Source organism: Anabrus simplex, chromosome 4 (assembly GCF_040414725.1).
Source record: "Anabrus simplex isolate iqAnaSimp1 chromosome 4, ASM4041472v1, whole genome shotgun sequence".
NCBI classification, from domain to species: Eukaryota; Metazoa; Arthropoda; class Insecta; order Orthoptera; family Tettigoniidae; genus Anabrus; species Anabrus simplex.
In genome coordinates this window covers 45,436,128-45,456,954 of record NC_090268.1, presented here as the reverse complement: position 1 = coordinate 45,456,954, position 20,827 = coordinate 45,436,128, and the positions used below count along the sequence as shown (strand labels likewise).

General features: G+C 38.7%; 1 protein-coding gene across 1 annotated transcript in view; it reads right to left on the bottom strand.

The window, feature by feature from the left end:
* The window catches only part of SLO2 (slowpoke 2), a 525,845-nt gene that overhangs the window by 126,085 nt on the left and 378,933 nt on the right, over positions 1-20,827 (bottom strand). The window contains exon 14 of the mRNA XM_068227345.1: positions 13,270-13,434. Within this exon, the coding sequence (XP_068083446.1) occupies positions 13,270-13,434 (165 nt within the window). The remainder of the gene's footprint in view (positions 1-13,269; positions 13,435-20,827) is intronic.

Below are 20,827 nucleotides of genomic sequence, written 5' to 3'. Positions count from 1 at the left end.
TGGTCCGCAAAATGCTTTGTGAGATTTGTTGGTCGCTTGAAGTGCATTTCTTTGTTAGCGCGGTAGCACACATTGTATTCGGACACTGAATACAGTACTAACGGCCTTGTAGACTAACAAAACAATGTTGAGATCAAAGAAAACACATGTCTCATTCCCGAAACACTTGTAAAATACATTTGTACCAGACTGGAACAGAGCGTCGCTAGTCACTTCTGCGTTGATTCACTCACTGAACTAGTGCAGTGGTATTTTCTACCGGCTGATAATAGCATGTTGCCAAGTATTTGGAATGTCTGGTTTCACAATGGGAAGGCTGTTGCTACCTGAATAGTTGAGATTTTTATTTTGAATTGCATAGTGAGCTCCGTGATAGATGTTTGAAGAAGTGGGTGCTTCAAATATGTGAACATTTCTTTCTCTCCACTTTGGACCCAAAAATATTGGGATGCATAAATTATGCAAGGGCATTAATTATGTGAGAAAATACGGTATCTACAGAATGAACCCAGAAAGACTGACCTATCAGATACATAATAAGATTTTTTGAGATCGGGAAAACTACAGTGCACTGGTACCATGAGGTGAAGAACCTGGAAGAAATGGGAATACAAGGAATGGAAATCAGCAACAGGGATGCTTACAAATCAAGGATCAAGGCCACAAAGAGGTTTCAAGGAAAAGTTAGTTTTTTTCTTTTTTTGCTAGTTGCTTTACGTCACACCAACACAGATAGGTCTTATGGCGACGATGAGATAGGAAATGCCTAGGAGTTGGAAGGAAGCGGCCATGGCCTTAATTAAGGTACAGCCCCAGCATTTGCCTGGTGTGAAAATGGGAAACCACGGAAAACCATCTTCAGGCTGCCGACAGTGGGATTCGAACCTACTATCTCCCGGATGAAAGCTCACAGCTGCGCGCTCCTAACCGCACGACCAACTCGCCCGGTAGAAAAAGATCCTGTAACCAAGGACCATGGACAGAAGATAGGAGGAGATTGCAGAGTGAAAGGATGAAGGAGAACTGGATGAGGATTAAAGCTCAGAAACAGGTGAAGCTGAAATCGAATTGATGTGGTCCATAGTCGGCCAAAACGAAAGAGGAAGAAGAAGGAGGAGAAGAAGAAGATTAGCATTATTTGTACATATCCCATGTAAAGAAACAATATTCATAGAACATAGATTAAGAAAATGCCTTTACATGCAATAAAACTGTTGTAATGGAGCATGTAGAATGAATTTCAATATAAGAAACAAACCAAAAACCAAAATCAAAACCTGTATATGCATATATATGTACAGAGTTTGAATTAAACATTTAGACTAGGTGAAGAAATTCAAATACTGGCATTAGTGCAATATCCTAACATAATTATATTTAACCTCTCATAAAACTAATACCAATGAGTCTGATGAATAGTAAAGGAGGTGGCCTGTTACTTGATTCTTGAGACTCAGATGCACTTCAATTCTATGACATTACATTTTTTATTTATCAAAATTTATCCATTTTGACATTCAACACCTAACCTCCCATGGTGCTACAGCATTCATGGGTATTGATCTACCTAGTGACTACTGCTCATCCCGAAAGCCTACAAATTACAAGGTGATGCAAGGTGAGTATGACAAATCATCTCAGCTGTTATTCTCGGCTATTTAGAACAGGGCTGCTCTCTCACTATCAGATTCCTCTCATGTTCTAACCCTACGTAGGGTTGTGGTGACATTTATGAAGTGAAAGACTGTTGATGGGTCTCCTCCGAGATTCTCTATCCTGAACATGGTGGATTGCAACTTAGGGTTTCTCCAGCCAAGTTCTTGAGTTCATATGCCCAGTACAATGGTACATGTGCTCTGGAACTTTGGCCATAAACATTTCCCACAATGATCAGTTTTTCCATTGTCTCTGGTCTCCTGGCAATGTGTCTGAAGTGTTGCATAAATGGTTGGTTTACAATGGTAACAGCCTTGTTTTCATGCCATATCATCTTAGGATCGACTCAATGGTGCCATGTGCCATCCATGGTATTCATAACCATTCTCAGGACAGCCAACGGTGGGACCAGCCTATTGCCTTCCAAATGCAGGGCTCTGTTTCAAAGTAGAGTATAACAGCATTATGAAGAACCATCAGATAGCTCCTCAATTGTTCTCATGTAGGCTGAATGTACCTCGAACCAGCCCTTAGATCCAAGCAAAAATCCCTGATCTGGTCAGGAATCGAACCCGGGCCCTTTGGGTAAGAGACAGGCTCATTACTCCCAGAACTCAGGGCTGGGGCTAAGTATTACAGTATATCTTAACATAGCCTAACATTCACTGATCCACTCTTTTTAGAAAAACTGAATTGACAGCTCCTGAACGACTGAGACTTGCACACATTTCAATCAGAAAAACATACTTTATTAGCATTCCTGTCACTTATGAAGTGTTTAGCTTGAACATTTATGGACACAAAGCAGTAATATGAACCTTATAAAATGTTAAAAAAACCATTATTTTTAACATTACATCTCGGTCACATGTTTAGTGCAGAAACGCTTGTTAGCCTGCATGGTTTATAAAGCAATGCAGAAGTCTATTATAGAAGTAATTCATGCAAGAAGAAATTTATGTTTACGTGGTGATAATTCATAATATTGGACAAATACTTTTCGCTGCAAGGAAGGAATTCTTCTTTTACAAGCTGGGGAAACTCTTTGATGAAAGGGGGATATCCCTTCCACATCCCTTGTTAATTCGAACCATGCATGCATACAAGTTACTCCAAAACTAGTTTTTCCACAAGAAGTAACATAATAAACATTTAAACTTGTGAACCATGCTTAGCAGCAGGTACTCAGAGATAATGGTGGGTTCATCAATAATGTTGCTAAATTTTATCTCCACATTTCAGTAATAAAACTTACACCAAAAGGTAGTTAAAAGCATATTTTCAACAAAACATCACATTTTATTTTTACATACACTATATACAAGAAAACACATATTGGATATATAAAAGCAAGAATGTTCAGAAAAAAAGATGTCAGTTTAACAAGATGTAAGACCAAGCCTACGTACATAATTTACACATCAGTCTGAAAAAAGACAAGAGAACAATTACAATTACTTTTTTATTGAAATCATTCGGCATTTTCTGGCATAATGGTGTTCTTCGTTGAAGAGAAAGTCCATTTCTCTTCACAAAATTAATCATCAAGCCTTGGCTAACCTTTAAATCTGAAACACTGATTCCATGTGCAGCAGCTATTTCTCGCCTTTTAAAATACAGCAATTTCGTGAGAAACGGCATATCTAATGTTGTGTAACAAAATCACATATTTAAGCAGATCCTCCCCTACTTTCGGGAACTTGCCACTTTTTTGTCCACAATAAGCTTTGCGAAACTTGTTGGCCGCTTGAAGTGCACTTCTCAGTTACCACGGTAGCGCACGTTGCATTCGGACACTGAATACTTGCGGCCCACTGTCCTATTCCCATATGTTACGGCGTAACTGATCACCACAAGTTTATATGATGCAGTATTACTCAAATACTTGCTCACTGTGGACTAACAAACAATTTTGATGTCAGAGAAAATGTATTCCCTGTACCCGAAATACTCGTAAAATATGTTTGTACCAGCCTGGAATAGAGCATCACTAGTCATTTCTGCACTGATTCTCTCACTGAACTAGTGCAGTGGTAATTCCTACTAGCTGATAACAGCATGTTGCCTGGCATTTGGAATGCCTGGTTTCACAATAGTAAGGCTGCTACCTGTGTAGTTGACATCTTCATTTCAAAACTCATCCGGAGCTGTGTGATGGATGTTCGAAGAAGTCAAATACATGAACATTTCTTTTTTTTCCACTTTGGACTCAAAAATATTGGGGTGCATAAATTATGCAAGGGCATTAATTATGTGAGAAAATACAGTATAATTAGTGCTTAATCCATACTTTTTGGGGTAGCTGAGATGAATAGTGACACTCTAGATGCCATCTAAGTCCAAGTTCATCCACCATTGGCATGGGCAGTGAGAGTTCAAAATAAAAAATACTGAAAAAAATACTGTGGGGTCAAGAGACACCTAGCACCCCTACAGACAGGCCCCGATTTCAAGTAGTTAGCACCCTGGGCAAACAATATTTAGCCGAAAAACCCCCCGTACCCTGCTCGTTTTTCTGTTCCTCAAAAAAATTAATTATTTACAAATTAAAAATTACAGTTTTCAAGATTATGACTTTTAAAACAGCACGTTATGAAAATAAAGTTAATTCTCATTATTAAATTTATTAAGCTAAATAAAGTCAACAGCCAAATAAGAATTAGGCTGTTTTCTTTTTTATTTATAAAGCTGTTGGTTCAGTTTGATAGTTTGTGTGTAAGTAAATAACTTTAGAAATAAGACATATAAATTATCATTTTGTTGTAATTTATTTTGATCACATTTAAAAATATAAGTTTTGTTTATAGGCTACTTGTATATAATACTGGCAAAGGAAGCAAAGCAAATTTATCTCCATACAGGGCATGAAGGCCCTTGGAGGGGTGGAAGGTAAAGGCTTCCACTACCCGTAACCTCGGCACTTGATGGGGTAGAGTGGTTAGCTCTACGCCCGGCCACCTTTGCCCCCAGAAATTAACCTGGTACTTATTTTTGGTGTAGGCTGAGTGAACCTCAGGTTTATGTGCACCTCCAGAAGTGGACATCTCGTTTCTTAAATTTCACGACTTCCTGACGGGGAATCGAACCCACGTCCTTCCAGGCGTACCGAGCACGCCTTTACCGCCTCGGCCAGGCAGCCCCTTGTATATAATACTACTTTACATAAAATATTTTTTACTTGTTTTTTTCCTGGCAAACTTTTGAACAATTCATCAAAGTTGGTTTTCAAAGTTAAATCTTTTTCTGTGCACATAAAGATTAATGAGCTTAACTTTTCATTAAAAAGAGTTGCCCTCGCAGCATTTTTTACTCTGCTTAAAACTGAAAAATCCCTTTCTGCAGTACAGTTGGTTATTGGTAAGGTCAAAAACATCCTAACTACAATTTCAAGGTTGGGAAAAGTACTTGACAAATTGTCTTGTTTAATGTAAGAATACACTTTAGGCAAGTTTTGGAATCCCTCGATTTCAACACACATTTGAAAGTGTACACACTCATTTACAAAATCTTGACTGATGTCTTCAGGGTACAGCGAACAAGTTTCAAAACAGCGTTCTTCACTTCTGATGAATCGGATGAGCAAGTCAGTGGTAGAGGTAACACTTGAAATCCGGAAGCTACGACTTTATATGCTTCTTTCCTTCTTGCTAAGTTTCCTATAAGTGTGTCCATTATTTTAAGGAATTTTTGAACTTTGTTCTTGCATCTAGGTCTCCTTCAATCCCATGTGTTTCATCTGCAAATACGAAAGTTCCGTTTTCTCACTCTTGAGTAGCTTGGATCATCACATCCACCTATTTTCAAAGCAGATTGCTCATATATGCCAAACTCATTCCTTTTCACATTGACGAATACTTCCAGGGTTTTCATTCTTTTACTCCTCCCTCAAGATTAAGATTTTCATACTGCAAGTTTTTAGAACACTTGTCAATGCATTCCAAAATGTCATATTTCTTCATAACCTTTTACCAAAGCTCTGACAGAGTCTGCTCTTGCAGACCATCTGGTTTCTTATAAAGATTTTACCACTGGCGTACCGTGTTTTGCCAAGAATTGCTTCAAAATATTCCACCTGTACGTTGACACAGAAAAGTAATTGTACAACTCCTGGACGAAGGCAAAGAAAACCACTGTGGCAGTGCAGCATTCTGCGGCAGCCGAACGAACAAGATTTAATGAATGTGCTGCACAGCAAGGGGACTTTGCTGCTTTATTTTGGCTTGAAGACCTGAGTAAACTCCTGACATATTGGAAGCATTATCATAACATTGGTCCCTACAATTCTTTATGTTGATTTTGAAACTCTCAAAACAGTCAACTACAGCTTTTTCTAGCCCAGCAGATGTATGTGATATTTCAGCCAGAAGCTTAATGAGTCGCTCTACAGGCTTTGGCTCTGTTTGAGGTACATATCGTAAAACAATAGCCAACTGGTCAGTGTGACCAACTGGCGTCGAATCTACAATGGGAGAGTAGTACCTAGCTGTTTTTACTTCATCAACTACAGTTTTAACCACACAATACCTCATAACTTAAATAAATTCAGTACAAATTTGAGAAGACAGGTATGAGGTGTGCCCTTGACCTTTGTGACCACATTTTCTGATATGCTGGGCAAGGAAAGGGTCATATTCACTGATCAACTCGAGGCATCCAAGATACAAACCATTTGAAGTTGATCCTAAATCCTCATTGTCTCCTTGGAAAGAAAATATTCTTGAGATTACACTTTGACAGTAGTTTACCTCTTCTCCATACAGTGTAAACAGAATTTTATCAACCTGCATTAACTGTTTGTGTCTGGTTTCATGTGCGTAGGAACATTACGCCTGTGATCATGAGATTGTTCATGATGCTTCAGTAGTTCGTAGCTGTGCTTCCAGTCATTAAAACCGGTAGAAAAATGTATTTTTTCATTGTCTGGTTGAAATAAACAGCACTGAATACAGAATACTTTACAATAACCAATCTCTTAAAACAATGTCTCCATTAGGAAGAGTACTCTTAAACATATTTTGAGACAATGTTCTTTTACCATCATTGTAAGTTCACAGAGATTTCAAAAATTCACCATTACGTCTTGTTTTGGGCAATGTTTAATAACATTCTCAACTACTGAATTTAACTTGATATTCCAAGTAGCAGGATCATCTATAGAAAATGAATTAGGTAAGGTTACCTCAGGTTGTAGGAGCCTCCATGGCTCAGACGGCAGCACTGGATACCATAGTTCAAATCCCGGTCACTCCATGTGAGATTTGTGCTGGACAAAGCAGAGGCGGGACAGGTTTCTCTCCGGGTACTTCGGTTTTCCCTGTCATCTTTCATTCCAGCAACACTCTCCATTCCCATTTCATAGCATCTATCATTCATTAATATATCACTTTGGGAGTGGCGACTCATCGTACTAACAGCCTATATCTGCTTCATTCATTACATCCCTAACCCGGTCAATGACTGGAAAACAGGTTGTAGGTTTTCATTTTCACCTCAGGTTGTGATTGTGAAATAGTTCCAAACGGCTGCTGGACAACTTCAAACTCATCGTTCAATTCGCCCATTTGTAAATCGGGGCCTGCCTACAGATGCCATTTAAGTCAAAGTTGCAGCCACAATTGGTATGGGGGAGAGAAGAGGTGAAAAAGAAAATATCCAAAATGACCAAAACTATTGATGCATATGTGTATGTTCCAGCATAACTCTCTACCAAACTTGGTACACATATGACTTGTTACAAGTGAAATATGTAATGCGAGTGGAATGTATTTTTTTTGAAGTCTTTGTTTGTAAAATACAATATGATGTTTTATTTTTATTGACCTAACCTGTACTGTATAATGTTGTAACATAGGCATTTGTAAATAGTAGAATTCTGTCTATAGTTCCTGGAAAGATCTAGAAAGTTACATAACTTTTGTACAGGGTGTGTTACTTTGTTGGTATGTGTTCTAGAAAGTGTGTTCTGTCTATTCTGGAAAAATACGACTTTCGCGATCATGCGTATTCTAGAATGTTAGTCAAAGTTCTCGATCGAAAGTAAGGTTGTGATTGGTGAGTCTAGGTGGCGATAGGGAACATGTACACGCTGATTGGTTGCCTCCAAGGCCAGTAATTCCTATATATAGTGAGCGAGGCAGTGTTCGAATTAATTCTGTATCCTGAATTCTGTCGGTCTCGGTTTATCTGTCTGCGAGCAGCCTATCTGGTTGACGTCCCCCGGCTTCCGGAATGGCACTCTCCTCGGGTAAGCACTCTTGAATTCCGTTCCTGCTAAAATTTCCGTAATGTTCCAATTTGCTTTTCATACAGGAGTCTGCCCTAACCTCGCCTAGATTCACCAAATTAGTTACTTATGACGCCTTAGTTTTTCAGCTGGACTTACCTGTTCCTTTCCGAGGCATTCCCTTTTCTTGTTTCACTAAAATATGTAAATTGTAGTTTCATATTATTTCCCTTGGGGTTTGCCTCTGGTAGTTCTGTATCACTTTAGGTACGCTAAGTTTTGGATAACCTTTTTCACATCACTATATGTTTCATTGTACAACTACATTGGTAAATAGATGTATAGTTGATTTGAAATTTGAATTTACACTGCTATGAAAAAGCTATGTATATCACTGAACTTATAGTTCGTAACTTGGAATTGTATTTGAAATGTATTTGTAAAATTATCTTTTAAATAATATTTTTAAAATCTAAGGATCACGGCCATTTATTTCGGAATCCGCTATCTAAGCCATGTCCATGCCTTTGGTAGGTTCCCAGCCCTTCCATCTTCCTGTTTTGTCGTTCACTAGTTGGCCCCACTGATTGTTACGTACTTGTTTTGTTGGAGATCCGCGTAATGCTAGCTACTGTTTTTCCGAGTGTGTAGTGTTTTCTTATATTGTGTATTGTACTCTCACCTTCCCTTTTTAACTGTGTTTGTGCCTTGTTTTGTGTTACCATGGTAGTAGAGGTAACATTTGCTGGAACATCTCCCTTTCGATCTGGAAACTGACAATCAGGCGTTGAGTTGGGTACTGGCCAAGCTGCGAAAGACCGGTCGTCTAGCACGATGGGCAGTGCGCATCTCAGCCTTCCAATTTGAAGCCCGCCACATTCGTGGCACGGAAAACGTTGTGGCTGATGGCCTCAGTAGAATGTTCCATCCAGACAGCTCTGACCCTCAATCCGAGCCAGTAGACTCATCTCCCGAACAAGTATCAGCTTTTGTCAATGTAGTTCTCACCGACTCTCCCTTCCTTTTCAAGGATATTGCCAAACATCAAGAGGATGATCCTCAGTTAAAAGCCATTGTCGACAGGATTAAATCCGGTGAGCATGTTAAGCCCTATATTCTTAAGAATGGTATCTTGTGTTGTCCTGCTCGTGGTCGCAGAGACCCCAAAATTGTAGTCCCAACTAACCTGGTCCCGGCTCTCTTCAAATACTTTCATGTATCCCCAGTGGGCGGTCATCTGGGCGTTTTCAAAACAAGAGAAAAAATCCGTAACCACTTTATTTGGAAATCCATGGATAGTGAGATCCGTACCCTTGTCAAATCCTGTAAGATTTGCAACATCAGTAAAAACCTGCCCCGAATACTCGTCTAGGTCTCTTGTCTTCTGAGCAAGCTTCTCGCCCCATGGAAAGACTGTTCATAGACTATATTGGTCCTTTCCCGAGATCTCGGAATGGTCATCGTTTCATACTCGTGTGTGTTGACGCCTTTTCGCGTTTTACGTGGCTGTTCCCCACTCGGATGGCTAACGCCAACACCACCATCTCGTGCTTGAAACAGATATTCGCCTCGTTTGGACCCTGTCAATTCTTGGTAAGTGATAACGCAAGAGCCTTTACTTCTGCCCAGTTCCGGAATTTCTGTTTTGATCTATCCATTGCTCATGTAACCACTACTCCGTATTACCCGAAGCCCAATTATGCTGAGAGAGTGAATCGTAACCTGCGATCTGCCCTCATCGCTTATCACTCCTCAGACCACTCCAAGTGGGATTCCTCACTGAATTGGTTGTCATTTGCATTTAACACTGCTGTCCATGAAAGCCACAAGCAAACCCCTGCTTCGTTAATGTTGGCTTTTACTCCAAATTCTCCTCTATCTAACCTATGGTCAATTAATGATATTCTGCCCGACGATGCCAGCCCAGAAAAGATCCGAGCTAATTGGCACCGTGCACGAAAGAACTTGAAGGTTTATTACGCTAAGGTCCAGCGTAATTACAACCACGGGCGAAGACCGCACAATCTCTCTGTGGGTGACCGGGTGTTTATTAGAACACATCCCGTCAGTAGTGCTGCGGACCATGTTATCAGTAAGTTGGCCCCCAGATTTCGAGGTCCCTGCACCATCTTAAAGTTCCTTACCCCGGTGACATTATTGGTGAGCGATCCCGAAAGGAAAAGGATCAGCAGAGTACATCTCTCCCAGATCAAGGTACCTTAAGTCTGGTAGGGAAGGGTAAATACCATTGTTGGTGACCTTGTAGATTTAGTTGTATGTTATTTGTAAGAATTTAGTTATAAAATAAGTTTATTGTAAGGTTATTTATAAGGTTTCAGTTATAAGATAATAAGTTTTATTGTAAGTTAGTTGTAAGTAATTGTGTAAGTGAATACTTTAGGTATCCTCTAGTGTAATCGATTTAGTATTATAAGTTAGATGAGTTTTAGTTTAGGGTCACTACTTGGAATTTTCTTCCTTTTACGGTCAAGTTTAGGGCACCCTCCTGTAGTCTCTTTTCACCCCTACCATAATCTTGTCACGTGAATTGTAGATAGCAGTGCTTACCCCGGGGCTAGTGCCCTAATATCCCTGGTGTGCGAGGGAGAATCCCTCCCGCATACTTATTAAGCCACCCATTGGGTGACTCTACGCGATCTTGAGCCCAACAGCATACTTTCCCCTCAAAGTATTCTCCTGTCTGCTGCAGTTTGTCTGTGTTACAGCGGCTGCAGTGACCAGCTTCTTCGGGCAGCAACCTGAAGTGCCAAATTGGGAGGCACACTGTGTGCCTTGGGCGTCACCATCCGGTACCACTATCCTGAGGGGATCATCCTATTGGTGGCAGGCGGACTGGACAGTGTCTCACCCCTGCTTATTTGGTGCAAGAGACCACTGAACTGCATCTCACCTAGGTGTCGGGTTTGGACTGACATTGAATGGAGGCTGGCGGCAAACGGCCGTGTCGGCAGCCGCGTCATCAGCAAGAACTTGTGGCCTAGCTGTGCTGTGACTGTTGTGGGGAAAGTAGTGCAAAAGTGTTAGCAACAAATGAGAAGTTTTGGTATTTCTAACATTTGAAGAAAGTATGGTGTACATGATTTGGTAGACAGACTACAAATTGTCTAATCATCTGTGAAAGAAGGCATTTTGGAAGTGCAATGTGGCAATCCATGTGGGTTTTGTGATATTTATTCAAGAGGTGGATCTATATTATTTTTGAAAATTATGTGACAGTTTGTGTTGTTGGTTGTGACAAAGTTAACTTCAAGAAATCAGGTGTGTTAAAGTAATGTACCTTTACTATCGGTACTGTGTGAAAACGTTCTATCGCTTGCTCCCCAGTGAGGTTATATTATTGGTCGAGCAGGGCTCGACTTTCGGGGGGAGGAAGATGTTACAAGTGAAATATGTAATGCGAGTGGAATGTATTTTTTTTTAAAGTCTTTGTTTGTAAAATACAATATGATGTTTTATTTTTATTGACCTAACCTGTACTGTATAATGTTGTAACATAGGCATTTGTAAATAGTAGAATTCTGTCTATAGTTCCTGGAAAGATCTAGAAAGTTACATAACTTTTATACAGGGTGTGTTACTTTGTTGGTATATGTTCTAGAAAGTGTGTTCTGTCTATTCTGGAAAAATATGACTTTCGCGATCATGCGTATTCTAGAATGTTAGTCAAAGTTCTCGATCGAAAGTAAGGTTGTGATTGGTGAGTCTAGGTGGCGATAGGGAACATGTGCACGCTGATTGGTTGCCTCCAAGGCCAGTAATTCCTATATATAGTGAGCGAGGCAGTGTTCGAATTAATTCTGTATCCTGAATTCTGTCAGTCTCGGTTTATCTGTCTGCGAGCAGCCTATCTGGTTGACGTCCCCCGGCTTCCGGAATGGCACTCTCCTCGGGTAAGCACTCTTGAATTCCGTTCCTGCTAAAATTTCCGTAATGTTCCAATTTGCTTTTCATACAGGAGTCTGCCCTAACCTCGCCTAGATTCACCAAATTAGTTACTTATGACGCCTTAGTTTTTCAGCTGGACTTACCTGTTCCTTTCCAAGGCATTCCCTTTTCTTGTTTCACTAAAATATGTATATTGTAGTTTCATATTATTTCCCTTGGGGTTTGCCTCTGGTAGTTCTGTATCACTTTAGGTACGCTAAGTTTTGGATAACCTTTTTCACATCACTATATGTTGCATTGTACAACTACATTGGTAAATAGATGTATAGTTGATTTGAAATTTGAATTTACACTGCTATGAAAAAGCTATGTATATCACTGAACTTATAGCTCGTAACTTGGAATTGTATTTGAAATGTATTTGTAAAATTATCTTTTAAATAATATTTTTAAAATCTAAGGATCACGGCTATTTATTTCGGAATCCCCTATCTAAGCCATGTCCATGCCTTTGGTAGGTTCCCAGCCCTTCCATCTTCCTGTTTTGTCATTCACTAATTCGCCCCACTGATTGTTACGTACTTGTTTTGTTGGAGATCCGCGTAATGCTAGCTACTGTTTTCCCCGAGTGTGTAGTGTTTTCTTATATTGTGTATTGTACTCTTACCTTCCCTTTTTAACTGTGTTTGTGCCTTGTTTTGTGTTACCACGGTAGTAGAGGTAACAGACTTATGACTTATCTGGAAAATACTGTAGAGGTAAGACACCACTATCACCCCTACGGTTGAGGGTTAGGAGGGAGTGATATAGTCATGTCAAATCTATACTTCGTTGAGATGAATTGTGACAATGTGAATGCCATTTAAGTCAACATTCAGCCTTCATCAGCATAGGAGTCAGAAGGGATGAAAAATACAATGTCCAAAATGACTGAGATTAATGTTGAATTTTTTTTACAGTTGGCTTTACGTCACACCGACACAGACAGATCTTATTGCGATGATGAGATAGGAAAAGATCTAGGAGTGGGAAGGAAGTGGCCATGGCCTTAATTAAAATACAGCCCCAGCATTTGCCTGGTGTGAAAAAGGGAAGCCACGGAAAACCATCTTCAGGGCTGTCGACAGTGTGGTTCGAACCTACTATTTCCTGAATGGAAGCTCAAGTGTTGAATCCACAGTTTTTGTATTCACTAGGATGACTGGTGTCAATCCCAAGAACAGTTGGAATTGTGTACATCATATCAATAGAACGACGCATAAATATGTTCGGTTATCTTTTATTTATATTATTTATTTGAAAGGATGGGCTGCCACAATGACAAAATTCCACGTGAACCAAAATAATTTGAATTTCCTTGGTTTGAAAATTGATAACCACAGAAAATTGTCGTCAGGATTGCCAATAGTCAAGTCCAAATCCACCATTTTCCATGCTCACAGCTAGAAGATCTGAACCATAGAAAGAGATATAAAAATATTTACCTCTTCTTTGGCTAAGTATTTCTGGACTGAGTAGATTAGGATCACCAGGTCTGGGAACATCTAGATGATTTCCAGTAATTGCAACATCAGGTGCTAACGTAGAAGGAGAACTGTCCTTGAGACATTGTCCTGAGTCACCAACTCCAGTTGTTTCTATTGAAGGCGCTGCAATAAAGAGTTTTCACTACCAATCATTACTGTATTTAAGTTACATTATAAAGAATAAAATTCTTAAAGAGGAGAACCTGTGAAATTTCCAATTATCAAGCATGTTACTTCATTGGAATTGATGTCTATCTAAATATTAAGCTTTAAAAAAGGAAACACAATTTTAATGAAAGATATTGGAGGTGTTCAATCCTTAACAGTAATCTATAATTACATGCAACATTGATTTATACAATTCCATGTCAATGAAAAGGACAATGAGAATTTCATTTTATATGTAGTAGTACCAATAAATATCAGACTCTAAAAATATATACAAGTTCTGACAACCATAAATTGTAAAAACAACAAGATAGAATAAACAGAGAAGAGTGGAACATGAATTATTGCACAATGAACACCACACATTGTTTCAGCCACATGTAAAGCAGGGAAGACTGTAGTAAGAAGAAATAGCAACACAGAACATTACAGTTAAAACAACATTGAAGATGTATTCAATATAACTTGACGTGAGTCTGCCAATGTTTGTTGCAATTAGTAACAACTAAAATTTATCAATAATTAACTTACCAGAAGAGAACCATAATTTAATTTCACCGACTGCAAATTCAAGCTCTTTTAGACCTTCTCAATTATAAATCACTAGCATTTCATCCCAGTATCATTTAGATTACCACACCTCTTAAAAACGCTGCCCTAGTGTACTGATGCTGCATGCACTTCAAATGAAGCTTGTAGTGGTAACTCAACGGTGCATAGCCATCAATGTCTTGCAGAGGTGCGGCAATCCAACTAACGAGTGCAATGCCACATCGGGGGTGAAGTGGTGGTTATTTGCAGACTGAAGAAGCCTAAAGAGCTTGAATACTTTCATAACAGCTAGAATTGGTTATTGCAGTTCAATTTATCAATACTTCAATATATTAACTAAGAAAAGAGTTTTTAAAGTTTAGTTTTCTTTGTAACAGCTACTGCATTAATTTGTTTTTGATTAATGATTGACTTTATTAAGAAAAGTAAATACGGTACAGAATATCAGATTTATAATCTGTGTGATTACTGTGGAGTTCAGCGATAAACTCTCAGAGGAGTATAAGAAAATTGCTATTAACTTTTTTCACATGTCCAAATCATCATCATCATCATCATCATCATCATCATCATCATCATCATCATCATCATCATCATCATCATCATCATCATCATCATCATCATCTTCATTTCCCATTTCCAGCTTCCCAGATTGGGTTGTGAATCAAGGACTTCCATCGCTGCCTGTCTCTCCACCACTCTTCCCCTTTTATAAGTACATCTTCTGGATTTCCTCTCTTCTTTTCTATGCGCTCCTACACTGCATCTGTCCATCTCTTTCAGGGTCTTCCTCATGGTCTCTTTCCTGCTAACCTCTCTGAAAATACTTTTTTAGCACTCTCTCTTCTCCCATTCTCATCATATGCCCATACCACTTTAGCTTTGTTGTTTCTATCCTGTCTTGAAGTTTCAGGATTCCTGTCCTTTTCCTTATCTCTTCATTTCTAATTCTATCCTATCTGGTCTTGCCCTCAATACCTCTTAGGAATTTCATCTCCGCTGCCTGTATTCTACTCTCCTCTTGTTTTGTTGTAGTCCACGATCCAGCTGCATAAGATAGTATGGGTTCATAATAGGTTGAATATAATACTTTCTTACATTTCTATGGCACGTCTTGGTTCCACAAAATATCTCTTACACTCTGGTAGAAGCTGTTTGCTTGTTGTATTCTTTTCCCAATTTCCTTGGTTATCTTTCCATCTTCTGTGATCACACTTCCCAAGTACTTTTAACCACTTCCAGAATTTTGCCATTCAGTTTTATCTTTCCTCTTCCTTCCCCTTGTCATCACTATTGTTTTAATTTTCTCTGTGCTTACTTTCATCCCCAATTTTTGTATCTCTTGATTCCATACATCTACTTGTTTTTGCACTTCCGTTTCATCCTCACCCCATATCACTATATCATCTGTAAACAACATGGCTTTTGTTGCCTGTCTTCCCAACCTCTGTTTAATGTTCTTATGAATTTCATCCATGACTATGACGAATAGTATGGGGGATAGTGCACTTCCCTGCCAGAGACTAGTTTCAACTTTAAACCATTTTTTTTTTCCTATACTAGTCTTCACACTTCTAACACAATTTTTGTACACAACTTTTATCATTTACACTTCCACTCTGTTAACCTGTCTTTTCCTTAATGTGTCCCATACCAACTGTCTGGGCACCCTGCCATAAACTTTCTTAATATCAATAAATGTCATCACCATGTCTTTTCCAAACTCCCATCTTTTCCCCATCATATGTCTTAATGGAAAGATCAGGTCAAACGTAGATCTGTCTTTCCTAAAACCATATTGTTCTTCTTCCAATTCTCCTTCTAGCTTTCTCCTCAGTCTTCCTTCCAATATTCTCCCAAATATCTTATCTACATGGGCTATAAGAGTGATCCCTCTCTAGTTATTACATTCCTTTTTGTCATTTTTAAATATCAGGATAATTAAACCTTTTCTTCACTCTTCTGGGATCTCTTTCTTCCTTCAGATTATTCTAAATAATTTACACAGTCACTGTAGCCCTATTGGTTCTGCTGCTTTTATCATTTCCATAGTTACCTCATCCACTCCTGCTGCTTTATCACTCTTCTTCTTTTCCCATTGTTTCTTCTTGCTCCTTCTCATCTACCAGTTCACTGTATTTAATATTTAGCAATTCTGAGAATTATTCTTCCCATCTTTTTAGTATGTCATCTCTTTGCATCAATATCTGCCCTGTTTCAGATTTTACAAATTTTGCATCTTCCCTATTTCTTAAACTATTCTTCACCAAACCATACAAAACCTTTTTTGGGTGAAACTTTCCCAGCTCTTATGTTTCTCTTCTTGTACTATTTTCTTACATATCTTTTTGGCTTCTTTATATTTCTGCCAATTCTCTGTACTATTGCTGCCTATCCACTTCCTCCAAGCCATTTGATTCTCTTTAACTTCTTTTTTTTACCCTGCTGTTCCACCAAGGAGTCTCCTTTTCCTTTTTCCTCCCTGATAGTCTTCCACAGGTGTTTACTGAACACATTACAACTATTCAAGCAAATAAAAATGGTATATAACTCAAACAGGTCATCTGTCTTTAATAGAAGCGCACCGCTAGTCATACAAATTACTTTCAGATGATGGAGTGACTATAATTTATCAATGAAATAGACAATAGTAATTCTTACTTTCTTGCTCTCTTCCACTGGAACTGACAGTCAATATTAGCTGCTTGGAAATTTATAGGTCTCTTTGTACAAAGCTCAGTAATTCTCCAGTCCTGGAAGATTTCTTTTGTTGTATAAATTCACTTTATTCTTCTTTGGATACTTAGGTATATTTAAAGTCAAATTAAGCTTGAATATTTTCATTTCTGTACTTGTATTTACCAGAGTTGTTCTAAGGATATCAAAGTTACAAAAATGTACCGTATAATCCCGAATACCACCTGCACTTTTTTCCCCAAAATATTGGTTCTAAATCTTGGGTCTGTATCGTATTCAAGTCATTCATTCTCGTAAATATTTACTACATTTACATGGAGTATTGAAATAGATTTGAATACGGTTACCGTACTTAATATACCACATGTAAACGGGCATTCAGGTCTTACTGTGTTTTAGTTGTGTTCTAGAAAACAGGATTGATTATTTTTCAATACGGTTACAGTGGCATGTAAACATGAAATGTAAGGTAATGAAATACGGTAAATCAAAGAACATGGGTAAATATGTGGTAAATATGAAAGCCACCGTTGCGGATGCTCGATCGTCATTTGTTTCACAAGTGTTGCTGGCATGCTGGGTGCGTGAATAGCTGATCTCATGGGATATCATACTTTGTGAGATTCTAGACTGTTGGTTACAGAAGTCTAACTCGCTCACATTCGAGTTCCATATCTGTCCTGTGAAAGTGCTGTCTCGATAGTAGGCGATGGATTCAAAACGGCGTCTGTGGTCCTTTACTGTGCGAGAGAAACTTAAAGTTGTAAGCGAAGCTGAAATATATGGAAATCGTGCTGTTGGTAGAAAGTTCGATACTGATGAATCATGTATTCGTGATTGGCGGAAGAAGAAAGAAAAATGTCTAAAAATTAATGGCAATCGCAGAGCGTTCCGCGGGCAGAGTGCAGTGTTTCTGGAAATTGAAGAACGACTCCACAAATTTGTGATAGAAAAATGTGCGTTAGGATATGGTGTTTCTAGTGAAATGTGTCAATTGAAAGTACTAGAGATCTCAAAAGATCTCAAAACACAGGGTTTTACTGCAAGCCGCAGATGGATCCGAAACTTTTATCGGAGAAAGGGATTGTGCATTCGGAGACATACATCTATTTAACGTCTCCCTGGGGCGTATGAAGAAAAATGAACGGCCTTTCAGCATCACATTATTCATTTGAGGAAGCGAAATTCTTTTTTGCTGTTGAAAATTGGGAAATGCCGTTGGAGAATACAGTGGATATGAAGGGTTCTAAAAGTGTAACCATCAGAACAGGTGGTAATGAAAAGCAACGATGCACGGTAATGTTGTGTGTTTTAGCAGATGTAACCAAACTCCCTCCATATATGGTTCTGAAATGGAAAACACTTCCGAAAGGAAACTTCCCGTCCAGTGTTATTGTTAGAACATGTGAGTTCGGCTGGATGGACAGTGTGTTAGTTGAGGACTGGGTGAAGTGCGTATGGCAACATCCCACGGGAGCTTTGTTACAAAAACGAAACATGCTTGTGTTGGACAGTTACCGAGGACATACAACTGACGCTGTAAAAGATATGATGAGGAAAAGAAAAACCGATCTTTTGATAATTCCCAGAGGAGTCACTTCTATTCTACAGCTGTTGGATGTGTGCGTGAACCGGCCTTTCAAAACTGCAATGAAACAGTTGTACACTGAATGGATGTCTGATGGTGATCACATGATAACACCAACCGGACAAGTGAAGAGGCCTGAAGTGGGACTATTATGCAGCTGGATCAAGACCACATGGGCATGCATTCACAACGATCTAGTGTCCAAAAGCTTTAACAAATGTGGAATTTCAAATTTAGTGGACGGTAGTGAGGACGACTATTTGTGGAAAGATACCAGTGATGAAAGTTCCTATGGTGAAACTTCAGAAGATGACGGTGAATTGTGAATGATCTGAGTATTGGACTGATTTTATTTTGATTTCATTAATTGTAAGCTGTTTGAATTTATATTTTTTTGAAGAAAATTAAATAGGCATGTAAGTTATTTTATTTTTAATTTTTTTTCCCGTATGTTGCCATCTCAAATTTAGGGTGCGGGTCTTATTCGGTGGCGGGTGGTATTCGGGATTATACGGTAATTGTTTCTCAGCTATACTATATGAAAGATATACACATTAATGTTCCTATTGCAACCTTAAATGGAAAAGGATAAGCTAGAATAACCATAGGAAGTTTACGTCAAGTTATAATGAACATTCCATTATGAACACACTTACTACATAACACAAATCAGAAAACTGGTATATCATTGTCATTAATGGATTAACAAAGAATTTTGAATTTATCTTCATACCTTGTATATGATAGCCTGGCGAAACTTGTTGAGAAGTTAAAAGTCAAGAATTGATTCTGGATCAATCTATCAAGTGTATGGAGTGAATAAAACTTGAGGAAATAAATGTTAGATATTTCACAGCATTTTTAGGAGTTTAGTTTCTATCGCTAGTTTCTGTTACTAGTTATTATTGTTTATACTTTCAGGAATAAACATACAGCATAATATCATAGATAATATAAGAAGCACATTTAAATGTTTCCAGTCACTAAATGAAGAAAACTTAAGGGAATAACGGAAGAAACTAATCATTCATGCACACATTACATTAAATGCATAATTTTCTACATAAACATTTATTTCTTTTTGAGGAATACTTTTAAGGTAAGTTAAGCCTTCCAGTTAATTCCACATCTACTAAGGAAGACAAACATATTCTTAAAACTGATATTAATCAAAACTCAGTTACTAGTAATTAAAAATTATGCACGAAATTTGATTATTTGTCATACTATACCATATACATAGAGCACAGATGATTAATAAAATTACTTCTGATTTGATAAAAACTATAACATATAGGGGCAGCCTACCCAAGATCGCATGCTTGGTTCACCCAGAAGATGTGGCTTCAATTCCAAGGGTGGGGGGCACACACCTGACCACTCTATTCCAGAGGTTACAGAAAGTGGAAGCCTCCACTCCTCCAGTGCTTCGAGGCCAGTGTGGAGATGGCTTTGTGTGTTTCTTGTCTATGTTATAAGGGCTATCTCCTGAGTTAAGTGGTTAGCATCTGAAGCACTGGTTTGGTTCCAGGTTCTATCAAGAATTCAAAACAGGAAATAGAGGTCATTGAGCATTGTGAGGAAAACTGAAAACAGATGACATTGAGCACTGTGAGGAAAACTGAAAAGTTATCTGATAAGCCTATTGCCCTTTCTCAAGCAAACTGCATTAATGGTAGTGGGAAAACTCAATTCTGCCCCAAGGAAAGCAGCCATAAGCACCTAAAAAACCTATGAGGTCAATAGAGCCATGGATTTGGTTTTATTTGCAATAAGACACTTTATCAGTTTATTTTAAAATGTGTAGTGCTATAGCTCTGACAGGCCTTGGCTGATGAAGTGACTGCTGCTCACCCTGAAAGCCTGTAGACTGTGATCACAATTCATAATTCAATATGGATCAAAACCATGAAGTTTATATCCTATGATGTGGTGAGCACGACAAATCCTCTTGGTCGTTAATCTTGGCTTTCCAGACAGTCAGATAGCTCCTCAATTTGTAATTCACATAGGCTGAGTGGGTCTCAGAACCAGCTCTCAGATCCAGTAAATAATCCCTGCCCTGGCCAGGAGTTGAATCTGAGGCCTCCAGGCGAGAGGCAGACATGCTACCCCTAGACTGCAAGACCGGCTTGAATCAAGAAAAGGTTGCTTCATTTCTGAAATAGGCTAATGGTCTTATTATTAAAAAAATGTAAGTATCGAGCGGAGTGGCCGTGCATATAAACATACTATGGCCATGGAGCCAAACTCTGCAATCAGGAGATGCGTGGGTTCAAATCCCACTATTGCTTGTCCTGAGAATTTTTCTGCCATTTTTCACGTGGAAAAGTGGCAGAAGAAGAATTAGAATACATCAAGTGGCCAGACTGAAGAATAGTTGATTGAATGAAACAGCAGCCATTTTCAAATTTGCAAAGATGACAGTTTGGTTCACTGAAACATTAACAATTCTGCGCTTAAATTGACCGAGCTATGCAGATATTACTCCACTGCTGAAAGTAATGGGAA